At 43.8% G+C, this 20658-nt stretch overlaps 1 protein-coding gene and 1 long non-coding RNA gene across 4 annotated transcripts; one reads left to right on the top strand and one right to left on the bottom strand.

Moving 5' to 3' along the window:
- Nucleotides 1-685: 685 nt before the first annotated feature.
- LOC309336138 (G-protein coupled receptor 54-like) lies at nucleotides 686-9823 on the top strand. Of its 3 annotated transcripts, none has more exons than XM_081851612.1 (6): nucleotides 686-1295; nucleotides 1857-2248; nucleotides 6181-6305; nucleotides 6527-6662; nucleotides 7506-7744; nucleotides 9162-9823. In XM_081851612.1, exons 2-6 carry the CDS (start codon nucleotides 1945-1947, stop codon nucleotides 9396-9398), a joined length of 1041 nt encoding a protein of 346 aa, XP_081707738.1. In that variant the 5' UTR covers nucleotides 686-1295; nucleotides 1857-1944; the 3' UTR covers nucleotides 9399-9823. The 3 variants fall into 3 exon arrangements, with proteins under 3 accessions (XP_081707738.1, XP_081707736.1, XP_081707737.1); XM_081851610.1 differs by having other exon boundaries at nucleotides 695-1295; nucleotides 9033-9823; XM_081851611.1 differs by lacking the exon at nucleotides 686-1295 and adding an exon at nucleotides 1454-1598 and having other exon boundaries at nucleotides 9033-9823.
- Nucleotides 9824-16969: 7146 nt separating this feature from the next.
- LOC309335272 lies at nucleotides 16970-20408 on the bottom strand. Its single transcript, XR_014153435.1, has 2 exons — nucleotides 20314-20408; nucleotides 16970-18086 (listed from the first exon to the last, which is right to left on the bottom strand). It is a non-coding gene; the product is annotated as an uncharacterized lncRNA (long non-coding RNA).
- Nucleotides 20409-20658: the final 250 nt, after the last annotated feature.

Consider the following 20658-nt stretch of genomic DNA (forward strand, 5'->3'; position numbering starts at 1 on the left):
GCAGGAGGGGCACCTAGAATCCCTCTCATTATATAACCCCATTCACTATAAGGGGCTGGGGAAGCACAGCAGGTGTTGCAGGTTGGTCTATAGATGTTTTGGCTGTTTAAGCAAATGAGAGATTCCAACTCACAGGCTACCATTTCAAACAATTACTAGGAAAGGAGCCAACATTTGTCCATGTTGCTCAGTACTGTCTATCTACACCTATCTTCCCCAACCTGGTGTCCTCTAGACGTTTTGGACTGCAACTCCCATAATTCCTGTCTGCTGGCCATGCTGTCTGGAACTGATGGGACTTTGAGTCCCACAACATTGGAAGGGCCACAGACTAGGGAAGGCTGGTCAGCAGAAATCTAGGATCTGCAGAAGAAGTTCCCCCCCATCACCTACTGCTGAAGTGCTTTCACTTGGAGGTGCCCAGATTTGAACCTGAGTCCTTCTGAAATGCAAGCCATTTATTTAAAAGGGAGCAGGGAACTCAGCAAGGATTTATTTTTCTTTAAATGGGTTTTCTTGAGCTTTAGGTACTTATAGGTGTGTTGTTTTTTTTGTAAATAAAATAAAGATTTTGTTCATTTTTTAATTGTGCAGGATAGTGTGCTCAACCCTAACTGAAAGTTTTCAGAAATGCTGAAAAGGAAAATCAGCCCCCCACTCACCCACCCACAGTCCCATTCAAATTGTCAAAGAATTAAAATATGCAGGAAAACCGGGAAAGTTTTTTGTGTCATGGATTCATAGAATTGTAGAGTTGGAGGGGATCCCCAGGGTCAACCCGTTGCAAGTCGTTGGTTCAGTTCAGTACCTCTGTAGAAAGAAGTAAGGCTTGTGATTCCTTCCTCGATTTAAAACAAAGAGGACCACGGAAAACACCCAAGGTCATCTCAGGAAAATAGTGGCCTCTGTGTTCTCACGGAGTAAATTTCAGGGAGACCTCTGGAGTGCTCCCGTCCGCCAGACTCACATTTCTAAGCGTCCACGTTTGATCTCCTCGCTCTCTTTTCGCCTCTGCTTTCCCGCTCTGCGGGAGGGGTTGCAGCCGAGCCGGCGTGTGAGACAGAGGATGGTCTTCTTCATTTCTGCCAAACACTTGCACGCATCGTGTGGATCCTTTCTGCTGTGCACTTGCCTGCCGCTCCCTTCGTCCCGGACTGGGCATCTTCAAGCCTCCCCCGCGCACTTGTGGACTGCATCCCTGGGAGCCAATCAGAGCCGCCTCTTCCTCCCCTCATCGGCAAGTTCAGCTTGCCTGCTGTGCCTCTCCTTGGGTGCGGAGCCCAGCGTCGGTCAGGGTAAGTCCCGGGAAGGATGCTGCGCCAAAGGAGGCGGGTGGAAAAGAAGGAGTTGGCACAGGAAGGAGCTCAGGACCCCCCAGCGTAGTGGAAAGGGCAGACCGAGAGAAGGAGAGAGAGTTGCCAGCACACCCTCTCTGAGGGTGAAGGGGTGTGCGGGGGTCTCTGTTCTGGCACAGGAGAAGGATTGCAGGAATAATGGGATCAACTCAGAGAGAACCCACCAGCGCTAAAGATGCTCTTTTGCCAACCCCGCCTCTAATAATTGCTGCATCACCTTGCTACTGCCCCTGAGCCTGAAAGGTTGGAGAAACCTTAGGAAGCTTCTTAATTGTTTCTTCCTTCCACCCAAAGACCTGCTTAAGCTTTGAAGTTTAACGGGGGTTGTCTCCTTTCCCTACATTTGGCACCCAACCCTATTTCTGCCAGGACTTTGCAAGTCACACACCCCTCTCTCCTGTGGCTAAGAGGAAATTGATCACCCTTGGGACATCAGTAGTTGCTCCAGTCCCTGCTACATCATCTCTCTCTCTCTCTCTGTCTCTCTCTCTCGCCTTTCAGAGAAATTAGTAAGACTTCCCACCCACGTTGCTTAGGAAGGAAGGCTGCACAGGTAGGGTTATTGTGGGTCCTCCCCTTCGCTCCAGGAATGGAGGCTGAGCTTTCACCTTCCGAGGCCTGGTCCAGCGGGACAGCAGAACCCACCACACCCTGGTTGATGGAGCTTAGCAGTGTTGGGCCCAGCACAGATGGTGCCCTTCCAGTTGGGATGCAGCTGTGGATCTTCAACAGCAGTGGAGAGGAGGACACCTCACCCCCATTTCTGACGGACGCCTGGCTTGTGCCTGTCTTCTATGCCCTCATCATGCTGCTTGGTCTGGTGGGGAACTCACTGGTCATCTATGTCATCAGCAAGCACCGTCAGATGCGCACAGCCACCAACTTCTACATTGGTGAGTGAACCCCGCCTGCTTGCTTTCCTGTTCTCTAGGCTTGCCCCACAACCACCTTGACTGCTGACAGGTGTCTTGGGGGAGAAGAAGGAGTGTAAAACTTCTTCCAACTCTCCTCTCTGATCTTCTTCAACCTGCCACATGTCACAGTGCCCAGACATGACTTTAGGCTTCTGTTATGCCAGAGAGTGCCCATCCATCCTAACCAGGATTGCTAATGGAATATTTCATATCCCCAGTATGCACAGCCCTTTCCCCAATGTTACCGCCAGTTCTTCCATAACATAAACAGGACAGGAAAGACTGTTGAAAACTAACCTCATAGTGAATTTGCCAGAAATGCGTTCTCCCCCCCGGTGTGGTAAATAAAGTATTACCTATTTTTGGTCAGCCTCCCACCGCTAAGACAATTCAGTCTTGATTGCATTTTACTGATTTCGCAGACAGATGGTTAAAATACCCATCCATCCCGATTTTTATTTTCATTTTATACTGATTCTCGTCCAGCTGGATATCTCAGTTGGTTAGAACATGGTGCTGACAATGCCAAGGTTGCAGGTTCAATTTCAATCCCCATATGGGGCAACTGCATATTCCTGCATTGCAGGGGGGTGGATTGGATGATCCTTAGGGTCCCTTCCATCCTTATAATTCTAAGAGCTTCTAAAAGTACATTTATGGTCCATGGTGACCTGTAGCCTCCTGCTTGCACAGTTCGTGGGATTTAACTTGTTCTGATGTCTTCCAGTGATGGTCTACTATCAGGGGGAGAGAATTTTACTCTTCTCTATCCTCTTCAGGTCTCTGTGGTACACTTGCTCTAACTTTAAAATAATTGTGGATGTAATTTATCTTCAAGACGTACGTTGATTTACCAATAGAAAATACTGCAAATTGGTATATTACTTAATCTGTTTCTTCCATTATTTATCATACAAATTTGGCACCCTGATATAACAACTCTCACAATTTCATAGCTCTCCATGTACTATCAATATATTTAGATTGTGTGCCACAGCTATAGTGTCTACTTAGAAGTAAGTCCCACTGAGTTCAGCGTTGAATATAGTGGGACTCTGTTCTGAGAAAACATGCAAAGGAACCCTCGGGAGCTCACTTTAAGCGCCTGAATGTCTCTTTTGAACCGTGTCCTTACCTTCCTCCACATACAATTCTAGGTTTGGAGCAGGCAGGCATAGTCTGAGGGAAACAGCTTCATGGGCCAAAGTGGGACCAGTAACAGGCTTAATTAGGCTTGAGGGCTGGAGGTTCACCATCCCGATATATAAGCTTGTTCTTTTAAAAAGCAAGCATTTTACCCATTAAACAGATACCAGGGGAGGGGGCAAAACACACAGGTATCTCAGTGCTAGATGCAAATTCACAACAGCAACAGGTACACAGTACAGTGGTACCTCAGGTTACAGATGCTTCAGGTTACAGACGCTTCAGGTTACAGACTCCACTAACCCAAAAATAGTACCTCGGGTTAAGAACTTTGCTTTAGGATGAGAACAGAAATTGTGCAGTGGCGGCACAGCGGCAGCGGGAGGCCGCATTAGCTAAAGTGGTGCTTCAGGTTCAGAACAGTTTCAGGTTAAGAATGGACCTCCAGAATGAATTAAGTTCTTATCCCGAGGTACCACATGCACATTATGCTTTTGGGAGCAAGAGGATTCCCTCCCTTTTGTGCTCAGTTTCCTTAAATGTTTAAACTGCCCGAGAAACATGTACAACTGACTGATTGGAGCTTTAATTTAATTTAAGTAGTTTGTTTAAACATTTATATCCTACCCTTCCTCCCTAAGGCAGCAGATGAGAAGTGATAAAACATCTTCAAAATATTTTGAAAAGCTAAACAGAGATGCAAATTTGCTGCCTGATGAGCCATACTACAGCTGTTCGACAAGGACAGTATAAAGGGAAGCTCCCCATGGTTTCACATTTTCAATTTCCTTGAGCTAGCCAAGGGATTCAGCCAATATAATGTGTGAAGCTGGTCAGTGTCTGCATCCAAAGCATAGCTTTGTGAGTCTAGATGAGAAATCCCCACTCGCAGTCCTTAGCACAGAAAGTGTTTCTTTGTCTGATTACCACGATCCACCACCCTGCCCTCTGCTTTTCCTTAGTGTGTGAAGACTGTCAGTATTTTGCATGGTCTAGTTTAGTTTGTTTTCCATCTCATAATCATTGTTAGGCTTTCCATTATTAGTGTGAAGGCTTGTATCTCATCAAAAATGGTTTTGTGACTGCTCTAGACAGAAGTTGTATACTATTCCTCTTCTGAGCTATTTTCCAGTCCCATTCTCCGTCATTACTGGGGTCTGTTATTGGTCTTCCTCCTTCTAATCTAGATTTACCCTATTATACCCTGGACCCATTTTCATGAATGAAACTATTTTCTAACATTCTTTTACCAAAAGCTGCATCCTACTGGCTGCAACCTGCTCTCAGGGCACTTTCACACTATCACTTTTTCAGGTGAGATTCAGACACATACAGTACTAGCAATTTCAGGTTGCACAGTTCAAGATGATTGAGTGATCTTTTGCGACAAATCTGCTTCCCCAAAAGACTGGACTTATTTGCAATAAGGAAAGTGATGGGAAATTTATGGGATAACACTTGCTTTGATGCAAGGTCATCTAACTGCCCAGGAGCCAGGATTGTCTAATCTCTCTGCAAACAAATCAGTGTGAATGCTCAATAAACAGGTTACCTGGAAGTCCTCAGCCCTATTTTTTGTGCATTAAATATCCCAGTCTTTTTTTAATTAGTTAATTTTATTAAAACGGTTATTAAAAAATTACAGTACAGCTCTGTCTGCTGCTGCCAAAATATCACAGAACGATCATTCCAATCCTCAGTCCCACATCACTGTCATGTTGGCTCACCAAATATCCTCAAATATCCTGGTATGTGTAGGGATACATCGGTGCAAATTGCTCAATTTTAAAGTGTTATTGATAGGAAATAAAACACCATCACCACCTGCACTTGCAGTTCTGGAAGCAGATTTATACAGGAACTGTGCAAAGATACCACAGGAGTAACTAGCAACAACAGCCCTGGTCTCAATGTTCCTTTATTCTGGAGTGTTCAAGGGGCTCCATCAGAAATGTCACTATTCCAAAATTCTGGATGCAGTGAGCATCCAGTGAGCAACATGAAGCAGAATATTATTTATTTATTTATTTATTTATTTATTTATTTTTTCATTTCATTTCATTTCATTTTTAAGTGCCACAATTCTTCCTAAAAGAGCCTGGAGCAGTAATCCACAACGCAAAGGAATTGTGAATAACATAAGTAAAAACATTTCAAAACAACCACATGTCTCCACAGCAAATGATAGAAACTTTCATAGAGCTGGAAGGGACCCAAGGGTAATCGAGTCCAACCCTCTGCAATGCAGGAATCTCGGCCAAAGCATCCATGGCAGATGGCCACCCAACCTCTGCTTAAAAACCTCCAAGGAAGGACAGTCCACCACCTCTCGTGGGAGTCTGTTCCACTGCCTAACAGCTTTTACTGCCAGATAGTTTTTCCGAATGTTTAGTCGGAATCTCCTTTCGTGTAACTTGAAGCCATTGCCTCAAGTCCTACCCTCAAGAGCAGTAGAAAACAAGCTTGCTCCAACTTCCATACCATTTTAAGGCTTCCAGGAGCAGTATCTTTCAGCCATTACATGCCTCAGGAAACAGAAATCTTTTATAAATTGCTCCTGTATGTAATGGTGATGATGATGACGTTAATAAGAAACTTTTTATTATTTATATGTCTCCCGTTTGACTGGATTGTTATTAATAACGGAGGCAGTAACAGGAACTTCCCAGTGCAGCCAGTACCGATTCAAGCACACACATGTGTGATCTTCAGTACGCCTATTATGCCTAAGTCCCATGCTGATGTTGACTCTGTATCTTTTGCAGCAAACCTGGCTACCACTGACATAATTTTCTTAGTGTGCTGCGTTCCCTTCACTGCCACGCTCTATCCCCTCCCCAGCTGGGTGTTTGGGGACTTCATGTGCAAATTCGTCAACTATTTGCAGCAGGTGAGCTTGAATGGTGGAAGAATCTATGTGTGATATTTTAGTGGATTTACGATATTACGTGTGTTGCAGTGAGGGCGAGTGTCTGTGCACTGTATATCGTACACATGTGTGCAGCTGTTTGGGAACAGTGCCTTTCCCGTGAAGGGGGTGGAGGTGAGTGTTGGAGTCTAAAGGAACAGATCATATGGTCTCCCTTTGCCAGTTGTTTCTCTTCTCACCAGGTAACTGTGCAGGCTACGTGCATCACTCTAATGGCAATGAGTATGGACCGCTGCTACGCCACACTGTACCCACTGCAATCACTCCGTTATCGGACCCCCCAAGTAGCCATGGCAGTCAGCTTTGCGATCTGGATTGGTGAGTGAGGGCAGCAAAGTCTATGAACACAAATTTATGGGGAAGAAAGGGGCTGGCGCTTGCTTGATACGGAGGAGCCAGGTAAGTGTAAATCCTAACCCATCCAGTTTGGTATTCCTGGTATCAGGCTTGTCACTCAGAATCTAAGCAAGAACCAGCTTCTTTATTGACTCTTTGGTGTACATATTTACTTTGGTCAATAAAGAAGAAGTTGGTACTTGCTTAGATGCTAATACCAACTTCTTAATTCACCAAAATAGCTAATTTCATGGGCTACAGTCCACTTCATCTCTTGCATAACATGCAACCTTCTGCTAGCAGGGATTTTTACATGTGGGTATACTTAACCGTCTAGGAGTCCTTTACCCTTTCTCTTTTTTTAACCTTTTATAGAGAATAATCATACACAGTGAGGTCAGAGAGTAATGGGGTGCCAAAAATACAGATTGCCATAATTTCTTTAAAGCACACATGTGTGTAAGATTCATAAATCAGTATTGATAACAGAAACACAATGACATTGGGAAGTTAATTAACACCCTGCAGTACATTAAGAAATAAGCAGGCTATAAGCAGAATTGGTGGTTCCAGTGTCTTCACTGGCTCTAACGTTCACTTCAGTTGCGGTCAAAATCCTGGTCTCACCTTTTCTTCACAGGCCCACTCCTATTTACTGAAGAACAAGATCTGCCTTAATCACATGGTATCCGAATAAGGCCTGGTTTGTTTATTGTTGCTCGTTGATGTTATTTTGATCTCTGTAGGTTTTGCTTTGATCTCTGCAGGTTACAAGATGGAGCATCGCTGCATAGGAGCTTGACATCTGTGTCTTTGACCCCCTAGGTTCCTTCATTCTCTCATTGCCCATGGCTGTGTACCATCGCACTGAGGTCGGCTACTGGTATGGCTTACGCACCTACTGTATTGAGGCATTCACCAGCAAAAGCCAGGAGCGAATCTTCATTCTATACACTTTCTTGGCTGTCTATCTGTTGCCCCTCCTCACTATCTGCCTTTGCTACTCTATTATGCTCAAGCGCCTTGGACGCCCTGTGGTGGAACCCATGGACCATGATTACCAGGTAAGTCGGTGGACAGAAATTGAATGGTCACCCTGTTTCTTGTTAGGCTTTAACAACTCTGTCACCCTATATACGTCACAGGCAAATTTTCAATTTCGCTATTCTAAAGGAGGCCTATGAAATCTATACCAAACTGCTGAAAGACAGGCAAAGTACTAAACACCTAGGGGAGGAGTCAACTAACAAGCCCTGTCAACAGGGCTGGATTAACCATTACGTGAAAGACACATGTGCTTAGGGCATCAAGGGAAGGGGTTTGGGGCACGACAAAAATTTTCCATTGCTGAATTTACCATGGGCCATATGGTGCAGCTGGGGAAAAAATGGCCTCCACAATAAATGAAAAAATTACATATATATCTGTGCAAGAATAAAAAGAAATAATAATAATAATAATAATAATAATAATAATAATAATAATAATAGAGATTAATGATATACAACAAAATATATAACAAAATTAAAATCTGGTAAACTGCCACTTGGTCCACCAAGGCTCACATGTTTATATTTTGAATTAGATATATATGGGGGCACCAAAATCTTTTAAGTGCTTAGGGCCTCTAAAGGTCTTAATCTGGCCCTGCTTGTCAACATAAGTCCTGCACAAGGACTGATTTTTATTATATTTTTAATTTTTATTGTATTTTAAACATTTTGTTCAAGGCCTCCCAGAGTGGCTGGGAAAACCCAGCCAGATGGGTGGGGTATTATTATTATTATTATTATTATTATTATTATTATTATTCCACTTGCATAATGGGGCTTTCCCGCCTCCCCTCCAGGCCTCCTGTTTGGTGGGTGGTGATTAGGGGGGTCGGGAGAACCCTTGGGACAAGGCATGTGGGGAGGAGAGAGGGGGGTCATTCCACCTGCTAAGCCGAAAGGCTTTCACTGATGGAACAAGTAGAAGAGCAGGACGTCAAATTCCTCCCCTATTCTCTTATCGTGTAGCAAGTTTCCAAAAAGGGCAACTAAAATGATCAAAGGGTTGGAGCATCTCCCTTATGAGGAAAGGTTACAACACTGGGGGCTTTTCAGTTTAAAAAAATGATCGGGGTGGGGGCATTATAGAAATTTATAAAATCATGCATGGCATGGAGAAAGTGGATCTCCCTCTCTCATAATGCTGTGTGGGCAGAGTGCTGTTACATGCATGTCCTGTTTTCAGGCTTCCAATAGGAATCTGAGAAAAGGATGCTGGGTTTAGATGGGCCTTTGGTGTGATCCACCAGGGCTCTTCCTATTCTCTTACACTGGGTGGACCACCTGTGACTTTTCTGTTCAGTCCCAGCAGGTGCAACATATGTCTGAGCGCTCAGCTGCCATGAGGGCCAAGATTTCCAAGATGGTGGTGGTGATTGTGCTGCTGTTCACCATTTGCTGGGGTCCTATCCAGCTTTACTTGCTCTTCCAGGGCTTCTACCGCCACTTCCAGGCCAACTATGAGACCTACAAGATCAAGACGTGGGCCAATTGCATGTCATATGCCAACTCGTCTCTCAACCCCATTGTCTATGCTTTCATGGGAGACAGCTTCCGCAAATCTTTCAAGAAGGCTTTCCCCTTCCTGTTCCGGCAGCGGGTTGGGGACAATGGCGTGCACTCAGGCTGCCGCAATGCGGAAGTGAAATTTGTCATGGAGGGAACTTAACCCTTTCGCCTGACCTGGCTTCTGTCATGAACGATTCTGCCTGGTCTGCACTGCCAAAGGATGCCGAGAAGGACAAAGACGTAGAGCAAGATGACCTGTAAGCCATCAAGGGTCTCACAGAGAGAAATTTGTGGTTATTTCAATACAATAACCAGAACACTAAGGATTTTTGTTCATCGATACACAGTAATAATGCCTTGGGGGAAGGTCTGATTGTGGATTTTAGTTTTAACTTAAATGATGCAGGAATCTGAACCGAAGTGCTATGCCACAAGATTAGCAGAAGCAAGCCTCTCTTTTTGTGTTTGTGGAGTGGATAACATGAGTGTACTCTGCCTTCTTCAAAACATGGTTTTGTGTTTGGCACTCCATCTTGGATTTATCCTGGACCTTCAAATGTAAGAATAAAGCTTTTTCAAACTGCATTTCCTCCGAGGCTTAAATACATTTACAACCTGTGTTTCCCAGGTTCTACTCATCCCGCACTGTAACCACTACACCACACTGCCACAGGGCCAGCAGCATAGGTTCCATTGTCCATACCACTGCAGACAGATATTAGATAGTAGCAACCTCCTTTTAAGATGTTTCACCTTTCTCCTGCCATGAAGATGGGATAATCCAGAGGTCAAAAAGCACAAAATGTTCCTTCTCGTCATTCTCATTAGAAGGTGATGTGTAGGCAGGTTGAAGTGAGCAGTAGCCACAATAATTTCACCCGAAGTTCTGGAAAATTACATTATCAACAGCTATTGCTCCTCCTGGTGGGTTCATTCTGCACATTGTTCTGTGTTCTCAAGGGCCACCTACTGGTCGATGTTTCAGGCTGCAGTCCTGTTGCTTATATGGGAACTTCCATAGCTGTCAACTTACAGATTTGAAAATAAGGGACCAGCAGCCTCGAAAATAAGGGATCAGCAGCCAAAATAAGGGATTTTATTCAACCAGCTGAAATACAAAGTTAATAGGGACCAGATAATTTTGGAGAGCAGTGCTGGTTTTTAGCCCCTAATTTCCAGAGGTTGCAGCTCAAGACACCAGCTGATGAAACACTGCAATTAAATAACTACAAGCAGCAGCCACTTCTCGCGCAAAACGAAGTCCAAGCTACGAAGATGCTGCTGCAGTTCTGTATCTTTTCTCTTGTGCTCCATCTGCAGCTCTCAGTTCCATCAGGCAGGGCGGGAGGAAGGGGGGGGGGAAATAGCGCCCAAAGTAAACTCACAGATCAGACCATCTATGCTAGTCTACCACTACAAATCTATGGGAAAAGCGCTTGCGGTCCTTCCTCCGCTTTCCCTTTCTATGGTTAGCCCTTGGAACACCTGCCCGCGCCTCCGCCTCCACCTCCTCTCTCTGAACTGCTTTCTCTATAGTTGCCCTCGCTCTCCTCTCAAGGCTCCTCAGCAATTCATAGGCCGTGCCAGGCTGCCCATCTCATCTGGGTCCTTTGGTGGCGCAGCCACAGTAAGGCCTAGTGGGAGCAGAGGGGAGGCCCCAGGCAGAGACACTCAGTTTGGCGGCCGCGAGGAGGATGGTGGCGGAAGGGCCCGAGGCTCCCGCCAGTCCCAGCGGGAAGGAGCTCCCGGGGGCCAAGGCTGGTGAGAGGAGGCCGGAGGGGGGCGGACCGGGCAGCCAGGCAACACAGTTGGAGCCTCCCTCCTCCCTGGCCGGCAGGGAGGGAGGGAGAGGAGCTGCTTCCTTTGAAACCCAGGAAATTTAAGGGACATCATCAATAAGGGACAGCAGTGGGACACGGCGCTGGGATAAGGGAGTTTCCCGCCAAATAAGGGACGGTTGACAGCTATGATGGGAACTCAGTGAGGCTTCTCAGTAAAAATGCCTGGGATTGTGCTGTTAATACCCAATTAATCTGGTATGCACATTTTAAAAAGGTCCAAACTAAGCACATTGGTGCCCAAAGAAAAACTGCTTTTATGTAGCCATTGTCAACACTTTGTTAAGATGTAAGTAGTCAACCAAGTGAGGATTCCCAGGTAAGATCCTCCATCTATTGTGTGGGCAGGTAATCCCTCCCCTACCTGGCCTGGTCTCCTTGGCAACACCTCCCCCAGGTGGGATTGGACAATTGACTGAGGTAGACGGAGACCTCTAGGTATCTCACCTGAGGGAGGCAAAGCCAAGCCTATGCTGTTGGAGCCGCTTCAGATCTAGGGGCTGCGCGCGTCCACGCAAAGGGCGCCCCCCGTTTTAAGTGGGGAGCGGTCATTGCAGACTAGCAAGAATCCATGTGGGGTTTCGTGAGTGCATATATGTGCATCTGTTTCTGTTCATCAACTTCCTGTTGCCCCTTGTATAAATCAGCAGGAAGGAGGAGGAAGAGGGAAGAACTAGAACTGGTTCGCTACACTGGTCATTGGCCGTGGCTCCACCTACTATTACTCTCTCTGCCTTCTGTCCTGCCAGTTCTAATGGGCACTAGCTGTTACTGTTAGATATCACAGTGGTTAAGTATAAGATCCTATGCACACTTACTTTGAGTGTGCATTAGATTCAGTAGGACTGACTTATAAGAAAACATGCGTAGAAGTGGGGTTATGTCAGTAGCCTAGTCAGAAACAAGGAACCATAGGGATTACATGAACAGGAGATTGGAAACATGTGCCTGTGGTTGTCCTGGAGCATATTCTCTGTAGCTTGCAAAGCTCCTCACTTTGCTTGGCTAATGTGCCTAACATCTTTGCAACCCACAGAGAAGGTATTCCAAAACAACTAAAGGTGCAGGTACCTGATTTCCTATAGCCAGTAAGTGGTTTATTTGCATGTTTATAAAATATTTAGAGCCTATGTCTGAACTTTCATTTTCAAGGCAGTTTATACAACACTTCTTCTTCTTCTTCTTTAAACACATTAAAAGAGGAATAACGGAACTGAAACGTAAAAGCAGAATAGTACAGTAAAAAGAATAGAATTATACAGGCAATAACTACGGAGGCCACTTTCATATCATCAAGGAAGTGCATTAACTGGAAAAGAATAATAATGAGAGCCCAGTTTTGTAGACTTCCTAACTATGGCGGAGGTATATTGTATTTCTGTTTAAATTATAGTCATTATTTCTAAATTTGCATGTAGAAGAGGATGTGTAGAGATGCAAATTTGGAAATTTGCAGTTTAAACAGAAATACAGTGCATATTATCCAGATTTCATCTCCACTTTAAATGCATTTTGAACACATTTTAACACTGCCAGCCACTCAAATAAAGGGGACAGTCCCTGAAAGTCATGCAAAACCTTAAACTTTTTATATCCTTCATTGTGTGGTAAGAAGAAGAAGAAGAAGAAGAAGAAGAAGAAGAAGAAGAAGAAGAAGAAGAAGAAGAGTAGTAGTAGTAGTAGTTTGGATTTGTTATCCCGCTTTATCACTACCCGAAGGAGTCTCAAAGCGGCTAACATTCTCCTTTCCCTTCCTCCCCCACAACAAACACTCTGTGAGGTGAGTGAGGCTGAGAGACTTCAGAGAAGTGTGACTGGCCCAAGGTCACCCAGCAGCTGCATGTGGAGGAGAGGAGACGCGAACCCGGTTCACCAGATTACGAGTCTACCGCTCTTAACCACTACACCACACTGGCTCTCCAGTGTGAACTCCATTGTGGGACAAGACCTGGGAGAGGAAATTAATATGGTTAAGGTAGAGTAAGATCTGGCCCTCAAAACAATTGTCTTCAGTTTCAACCACCATTACAGAAAATTCAATGAAAATAATTCACAGTTGTTTTCTCATGCCTGCATGGATGGGGATCACTTTTAGAAACCAGGTAACAAGTTCTGTTGGTGTAATTGTGCCCATCAGTTCGCACTTTCTGGTCCAATGTAATAGCAGAAACTAACACTACTATTGGTAATGTGGTAGAGGCAGACCTGGCTTTGTGCCTCCTACCTATATTCAAAGGCAGTAACTTCTCTGTCGTGCTGAAACTCTTTATTATCTATCTGTTAATGGCTGCTCAGCTCATAGTGGCCCAGGGGTATAAGGATCCCTCAAACATCACAGTGAATAATTGGCTTAGGGAAGCTCTGCACATTGCAGTCTTGGAAAAACTCAGGCACCATCTAAGAGTTGGGGGGGACGACGACAAAAAACCAGAGAATTTTGCAGCTGTTTGGCCGATTTTTATGATTTTTGCTTGCCTGTAAATGGAAACATTAATGACTCTTGACATCATTTGATTGGGCATTATACTAACAGACAATTTTGTCTACATGGGTTCCACCATAACCAGCAACCTCTCCATTGACACTAAGCTGGACTTGTGTATTGGCAATGCAGTTATGGCAATGGCTTGCCTCTCCAGAAGGGTATGGGAGAATGTGATGCTAATGCCCAGTACCAAGATGAAGGTCTTCCCTGACACACACACTCTCTCTCTCTCTCTCTCTCTCTCTCTCTCTCTCTCTCTCTCTCTTATAGCAATAGAACCTATTGCTCACCTGCTAGTTCTTCCGGGTATTTGTCTTTCAAGCCTAAATTAAATGTTTCCAAATGACAAGAATCCCTACATTGTGAATTATAGAATTGTAGATTTGGAAGGCACCCTGAGGATCATCTTGTCCAGCCCCCTGTAATGCAGCAATCCTACCCACCAAACCTCTGGTTTACAGCCAGATGTACTGACCCATTGCTTTGCTCAATCTCGGTACACAACTGAAAGGTTTGTGCTTACTCACCTTTTGTTGTATACTGTTTTTCTTTATCTTGCTTCTCTCCTTTTTGTGTTGGACTAATCCAATTAAAAAGAAGGAAGGAAGGAAGGAAGGAAGGAAGGAAGGAAGGAAGAAAGACAATGCCTCTCACCCAGGTTACCTATGTGCCTGCTCAGTCTGCTGCCTAGGTAAAAACCAGTGCATTTTTTCAGCCAGAGTGTGCTGGAACACAGTTCCGGCACCTCTCAGTTGGGTGCCATTGAGGGACAGCTCTCCCCTGCCTGCTTCTTGCCTTTACGTACTTCCCTTCCTCCCCCACAACAAACACTCTGTGAGGTGAGTGAGGCTGAGAGATTTCAGAGAAGTGTGACTAGCCCAAGGTCACCCAGCAGCTGCATGTGGAGGAGCAGGGACATGAATCTGGTTCACCAGATTACGAGTCCACCACTCTTAACCACTACACCACACTGGCTCTGGTACTGGCAGGGGCACATTTATTTGACCTGCACCAGAACCAGGGATGACCCAAAAATCAGCTAGGGAGACAGCTTGCCCTAGTTTTTCACTCCTCTGCCTGTGGTGAACAAAGCTGTTGTTACTGCAACAACTTCATGGTGAGAACCTATTTTCTTGAAAATAGCACCTATTTTCTTGAAAAAAAGCACTGGTAATAACCATCGATGGACAAAGTCATGGCCCCTTCTACTCTTCTGCTCTCCCTTCATAGGCCCTTTAAATAGAGGCTGTCTCACAGCAGCCTCATAAACTTAAAAGATATAGAATGAAATTGGTATTAAGGAACATTTAAGCTTAGAACTGCTCCAGAGCCAGACTCAATCACATCTTTTTAAAGGCCATGGGTCTATTAGAAGTAGGCATGAATAGTTGAATCTTCAGCTAATGTTTCATGGTCAATGGGGTCTCCCCACCCCAATTTAATATTGAATATAGGCTAGGATTAGACTAAATGTTGGTGTTAATCTTGGCCCTTCTCCTGAAGTCTCTTCTTCTACCCGATACAGAACCTTGAAATGGCGGACTTTCACAGTATGCCTTTAGTAAAACTGTCTACCAGTCCAACTCAGAAGGCAGATGACCTTCCATTAGCAAATATGACTGCTAGCTCTCATGGTTTCCAAGGCAACAAAAGGTGGATGAGGTTCAGGAACAATGCCTATCCCTTCTGATGACAGGGAAATTAGGTCAAGGACTCCAGTATGCCAAATGGTGTTTGAGCGTAGGGTGTGAGTGACTAAAACGGGCTGGAAATAGAAAGCACCTTTGCTGAACTCAGCCCCTACCTTTAGTCCTATTATTTTAGAACAAGTGAAGGCAAGGGACATTTTGTTAAGACAGCAATTCAACTGGTGGTGTTCCTGTTCATGAAACTACTGATAATAATCCATTCTTCAGGGAGCTAAGCAGTCCAGAGCAATGCCACCTGAGATAAGCAGAGGGGAGGCCGTGGGCTTTGGCAAACAGATTTGGGATGGTTAGCTAGCTGGAAGAACAGGAGAAACTCTACTGAAGGAGAACAAAGAAGGACAATGGATCCAACTAGGGTATCTGGTGTAACTTTTAACCACCTCTCTTCTCACTTCCTTAAAACTTGGTAGGCAATTATGCAATATGAACTGATTTCCTTAGAAACATTTACCACCCACACTGAACGGTTTTTTCCAAGTACCTCAAAAAAACTGTCATGAGTGCATGGCACCACTTCCCTAAGTGGCAAGACATCAAGGACAGTCCTACAGGGCTTAATTCCCTCTGGATGAGGTAGCATTGAAGACTTACCATTCCTTGAACATTTGAGAAAAAGTTCTGCTGTGCAAAATGCTCTTGTTCGGTGAATCCACAGATCCATGCCCCTTCCCATCATACTCCATTCCCTTCTTCATATGGCCAGTGGGCATGCCCAGTCTTCATTGGTGTGGTTTTTTTATGAAAGGTGGTGGTGTTCCACTTTCTTAGGTTTCCCCCCCTACTTTGAAAACTTAGGGTTTCCATGAGTATGCTCATACCTCCAGCTTGTTCCCCAGTGGCCCTGTTTCGGCTAGAAGTGATATATAAGCAGAGCCTTTTGGAAGCAAATAGACACTCCATCAGCAGGCAGATCCCCAGAGAAACTTTGGCAGCTTCCATCACCACAGCTGAACTCCATCTACAAAGTCTCAGCTGTCTGACCCTCTCTCTTTCGGGACACATAAATGTGCTCACTCACAGGGACTGCTGTGTGTGGTTTACCCACAGATCTACAAAATTTGATTCCAAATACCATCTGCAAAGATGATATTCAGTGAATTGTGAAATACAGTGGTACCTTGGTTCTCAAATGGCTTGGATCCCAAACATATCGGCTCCCAAACGCCGCAAGTAAGTGTTGCGGTTTGCGAACGTTTTTTGGAAGCCGAACGTCCATTTTGGCTGTCGGCATTGTTTCCAGGGCCAATCAGCCAATCAGAAGCCATGCCTTGGTTTGCGAACGGACTTCCAGAACAGATTGGGTTCGAGAACCAAGGTACCAGTGTACTCAGAATCCAATCGTTATTGCTACTATCTTATTCATTTGAAATACTTCTCAGTTTATGCCAGTCAATAAGTGTTTGCATTTGTAATTTGACCTAGTTTGAAGGGCGAAGATCAAACTTTGCATAGTGAAGTAAATCTACCCAATCCAGACTTCTAGACCCAGTACACAAGCACAAGACACAGCTACCCTTTGAAATTTGCACTTTTGTGATGCAGTTCTCTAACAACAATAACAACAGTATGTAAAAGAATGCAGACATTAAAAATATGTGTTAGTGATAATAGCATATTAGGGAATATGCTGGCAAAAATGCATATGCTGGGCACAACTGCATCCAAAACACATCAGGAGAAAAGCACAGGAAAATGCAAATAATTTTTCATGAACTTTAAAAATATTTACAAACTGATGCAGAAATAAGGGTGAATTAAGATTGGAAAAATTTGAAATGAGAAGAAACCAAAACTGTGAGATTAGTCTATCTTTAACTCAGCATTTCTCAAGCAAGTTCCATACACAACAGTGTATTACTTTAGGCTCAGCTCAATTCCTTGAAATCAGGTAAGTATAATTTGAGCTTCTTCTTCTGTATTTTCATTTTCATTCTTTGCCTTCCCTTATTATTACACATTTGCATAATCATCCAGTCATATCCTGAACTTTAGAAAGGCCGAATCAAAGCCAGCACTGAACATTTTCCCTCTTTTTCCTCTTTCTTCTATCGTATTTTCAATATTAGTTCACATTGCCAGTTGAGCAGCGAGGCAATTTTCTCTGATTTCCCTCTTATTACTGAGGCACATTTCTAACATCTTTTTTTTCTGGCTGAAATCCACTTTTGGAACTGTTTTTCAGTTTGCTGTTCCCTTGTTCTCGTGACATGCTTGTGCTATTTAAAGCCATATTTAATGCTCTCTCTCTCTCGCTCTTCCCATTTCCTGTTTACTTCCTTTTCTTTCTTTTTTCAGTTTTTAGAGCATGATCCATTTCTGCCCCCAACAGTGATGTGGTGGAAGACAAGATGCAAAGTCTCTGCACAAACACACACAAGAAGACCAAGAGCTGTTCGCCACAAGCAGACACACCTGCTCTTTAGTGTTATACCAAATTTTAAAAAAGACCATTCTCAGCTGTTTGCCCACCTCAAAATTGGCTGTTTTGTTTCTGCTCTGGAGATATACTTCCATAGCACTATAACAGCCATGTGAGACATATTCCTGTGCAACTGGCCATAGAAGTGCAAAGTCCGCCGTACATTGAAACTATGAACAGAGCACATACATAGACGAGCACATTACAGCTACATGCCATAATTTTTCACAAATGACAATATAAAGCTTACAAAGTAACATGGAAATATATTGTTTCTTATGCTTGATATTTTTCACAAATGTAATGCAAAGGATGGGTGCAAGAAGTTTGTGAAGGAGCAATCGTATTGTTTTTCCAGCAGACAAATGTACAATTTTCATTTTCTGTCTTCCGAGTTCTATAAAGAAAGAATAACATGCTTCATTTTTACTGGGAAAGAATGACCCAATTCTACAAGTGTCAGTTAAGGAACACACAAGGACACGTAGATTGCTTTCAACTGATCAGGACCCTTTAGCACTGGTGAGGCATTCATTGCCTTTCTGCAATCAGTTGGAAGCAGAATTAAAACGGTGGTCCTACATGACACTTTAGATAACGCTGTTTTCATTGGGCAAAGTTCCACTATATATTACTAATTCATTTTATTGGAGCATTTCCATCTGAGCTCTCCAATTCCAAAATGAAACACTCAAAGTGTCTAACATAAATACAACCAATTAACGACAATAAACTCCTCCACTCCTGTAATTTGCAGGGAACAGGAAATGACTTATGAAGAACAATTCATGAAAGTCATGGCCATAGTGACTGAAAAGGAATCAACTAATTAGGAGGATGTGACTAATTAAAAAGGTACAATAACTCAAAAGTACTCTCCATAGCACTTTGCCAGTCCACACTAGACAGACTGATGCTGCAATTGTATTTTACAACAAAAAGAGGCCCTTATCAGGTCTGAATAAATTGGGAAGACAGTAGAGGAGCTCACATGGGCTGTCATTACAAATGAAATTTATACATAAAAAATTAGTGAACAAAGGAGGCAATTCCAGTGAAAATAGGGTGGAAGTGGCCTTAAAGGAAGGTCCAGATGAAGGATTTATTAGGTTTGAATATGCTGATTCACTGCACAGGTAACAAAAAAATCCAGTCTCTCCTCCTCTCAATCACTTTAGGAGAATCTACATCTACATCTAGAAACTCTGTACTCCATTGCCTAGGAGAGAACAACTCATGTCGAAAGCATCACACGCACAGAAGATGGACCACCACTGCTCTCCATCTGACATGAAACATCAGAAGGAGGTTGGCTCCATTCACACAACTTGTCACACCTCACTGGATTGTTGGCAAATGCTAATGATAAAATTTCCCTTGGTGGATATGATAAGCCTCAATGATGTGATATCAAGGAGAACTGGCTTCCTTTGGTTGGCCAATCCCCTTCCTAACTGATCAGCACTTCCTACCAACTGTAAAATCTCTCATTCTAATTGGTTAACAGGGTTCTCATTCTGCTCTTTTAGAAATCTTCAATATATGCTATACTTTTATGTGGTTGTTTGGAAACTTGCCTTGATCTAAACCGGTGCCTTAGATCTCTTTGGTCACACTGGGCTAACATGTAAGTGTTTTGTTCTGCTGGAGGCTACACACAGCAGAGAGTAGCGTTTTAGTTCTTATTTCCTGGAATCTTGCAGGAGTCTGGCATCTCCCGGGTCTGAGTTGGGGGTGGACTGTTAACAGGAGTGGTGACAGCCTATCAGTTTGGGGGTTTCGATTGACACTGAACCCCTTAACCTTTACAGGTCTGTGCTGTAAGTTCCTACAGAAACATCAGGAGGTGGAAACAATTACAGTACCTAGTATGACAAGTTTTACTTAGGGAAGCACTGGTAGGTTTGTCATCTCTCGAATAACATTTGGTGCCCACCTAAAGGCTTGGTTCTCAGTATTTTTAATGTGACAATTTCTCCATATATAGACTCCTCTGGAGAATTCTGATATGACGGACCAGCTTTCTGAGTGCTTTGGTTAGTCAAAATTACAGCTTGCCATATCCAGGGCTTAACCCACACTAGTAGGGGTTCTCAAGAAAACTGAGATATACTGAAGGCTCATCCATACTTCTGCTTGCTCTGAATTAGAGCTAAAGAGCAGGTTTTCTGGGGGAAAGTGGCAGGGCAAAGGCAAAACCACTAGATTTATGCCTAGAAAGCATGGGACCAGCAGAAAATCACTCAGAGCCATGTTTTCTAGGCACAGGACAAGAAGCAGGATGGGCCCTGAGATGGAATCTTGTGTTGTACATGATGCAGCATTCCCAGGATCTCTGGGGAAAATAAACTTGTGGTGAATTCATCACACAAACTAAAGGTTGTATACACTGGCATTCATATAATTGCTCTACCTAGCCCACACTGGTCTTTGTACTGTCTCTCTCTTTCTTCTGGAGCTTAATGGATACCTACAGCCCATGATGTGACCCTTGTCAGCTGATTTCATAATGTTCTCTTTTGAAAAGTGCAGCACACATTTGCAGCTTCATGTGGTCATAAAATTCTTGTGAGCAGATAGGAATTTGGAGAGGAGGCCAACAACAGTAAATGAAGCTTACTTACCTGCCAATCGATTTATTCTGTTCTCCTTCAGGGTTGTCAACCCAGTATTCAGAATTATTTCCAAGGTTCAGATCCTTGATCTAAGGAGAGATGATGATGATGATGATTTTATTGAATTTATATACCACCCTATACCCGGAGGTTCCAGGGTGGTTCACAGAAAAGATAAACATAAAAACCACAATATATATATAACCACAATAAAAACAACAACCCAATAACACATCCCCCCATAAGAGAGCCACATTTTAAAAGGGCATAGGATGTCAATCAGATCAACCAAAGGCATGGTTAAAAAGAAACATTTTTGCCTGGCACCTAAAGGTATATAATGAAGGTGCCAGG

Source organism: Podarcis erhardii, assembly GCF_964252035.2.
Source record: "Podarcis erhardii genome assembly, chromosome: 2".
Taxonomy (NCBI): Eukaryota; Metazoa; Chordata; class Lepidosauria; order Squamata; family Lacertidae; genus Podarcis; species Podarcis erhardii.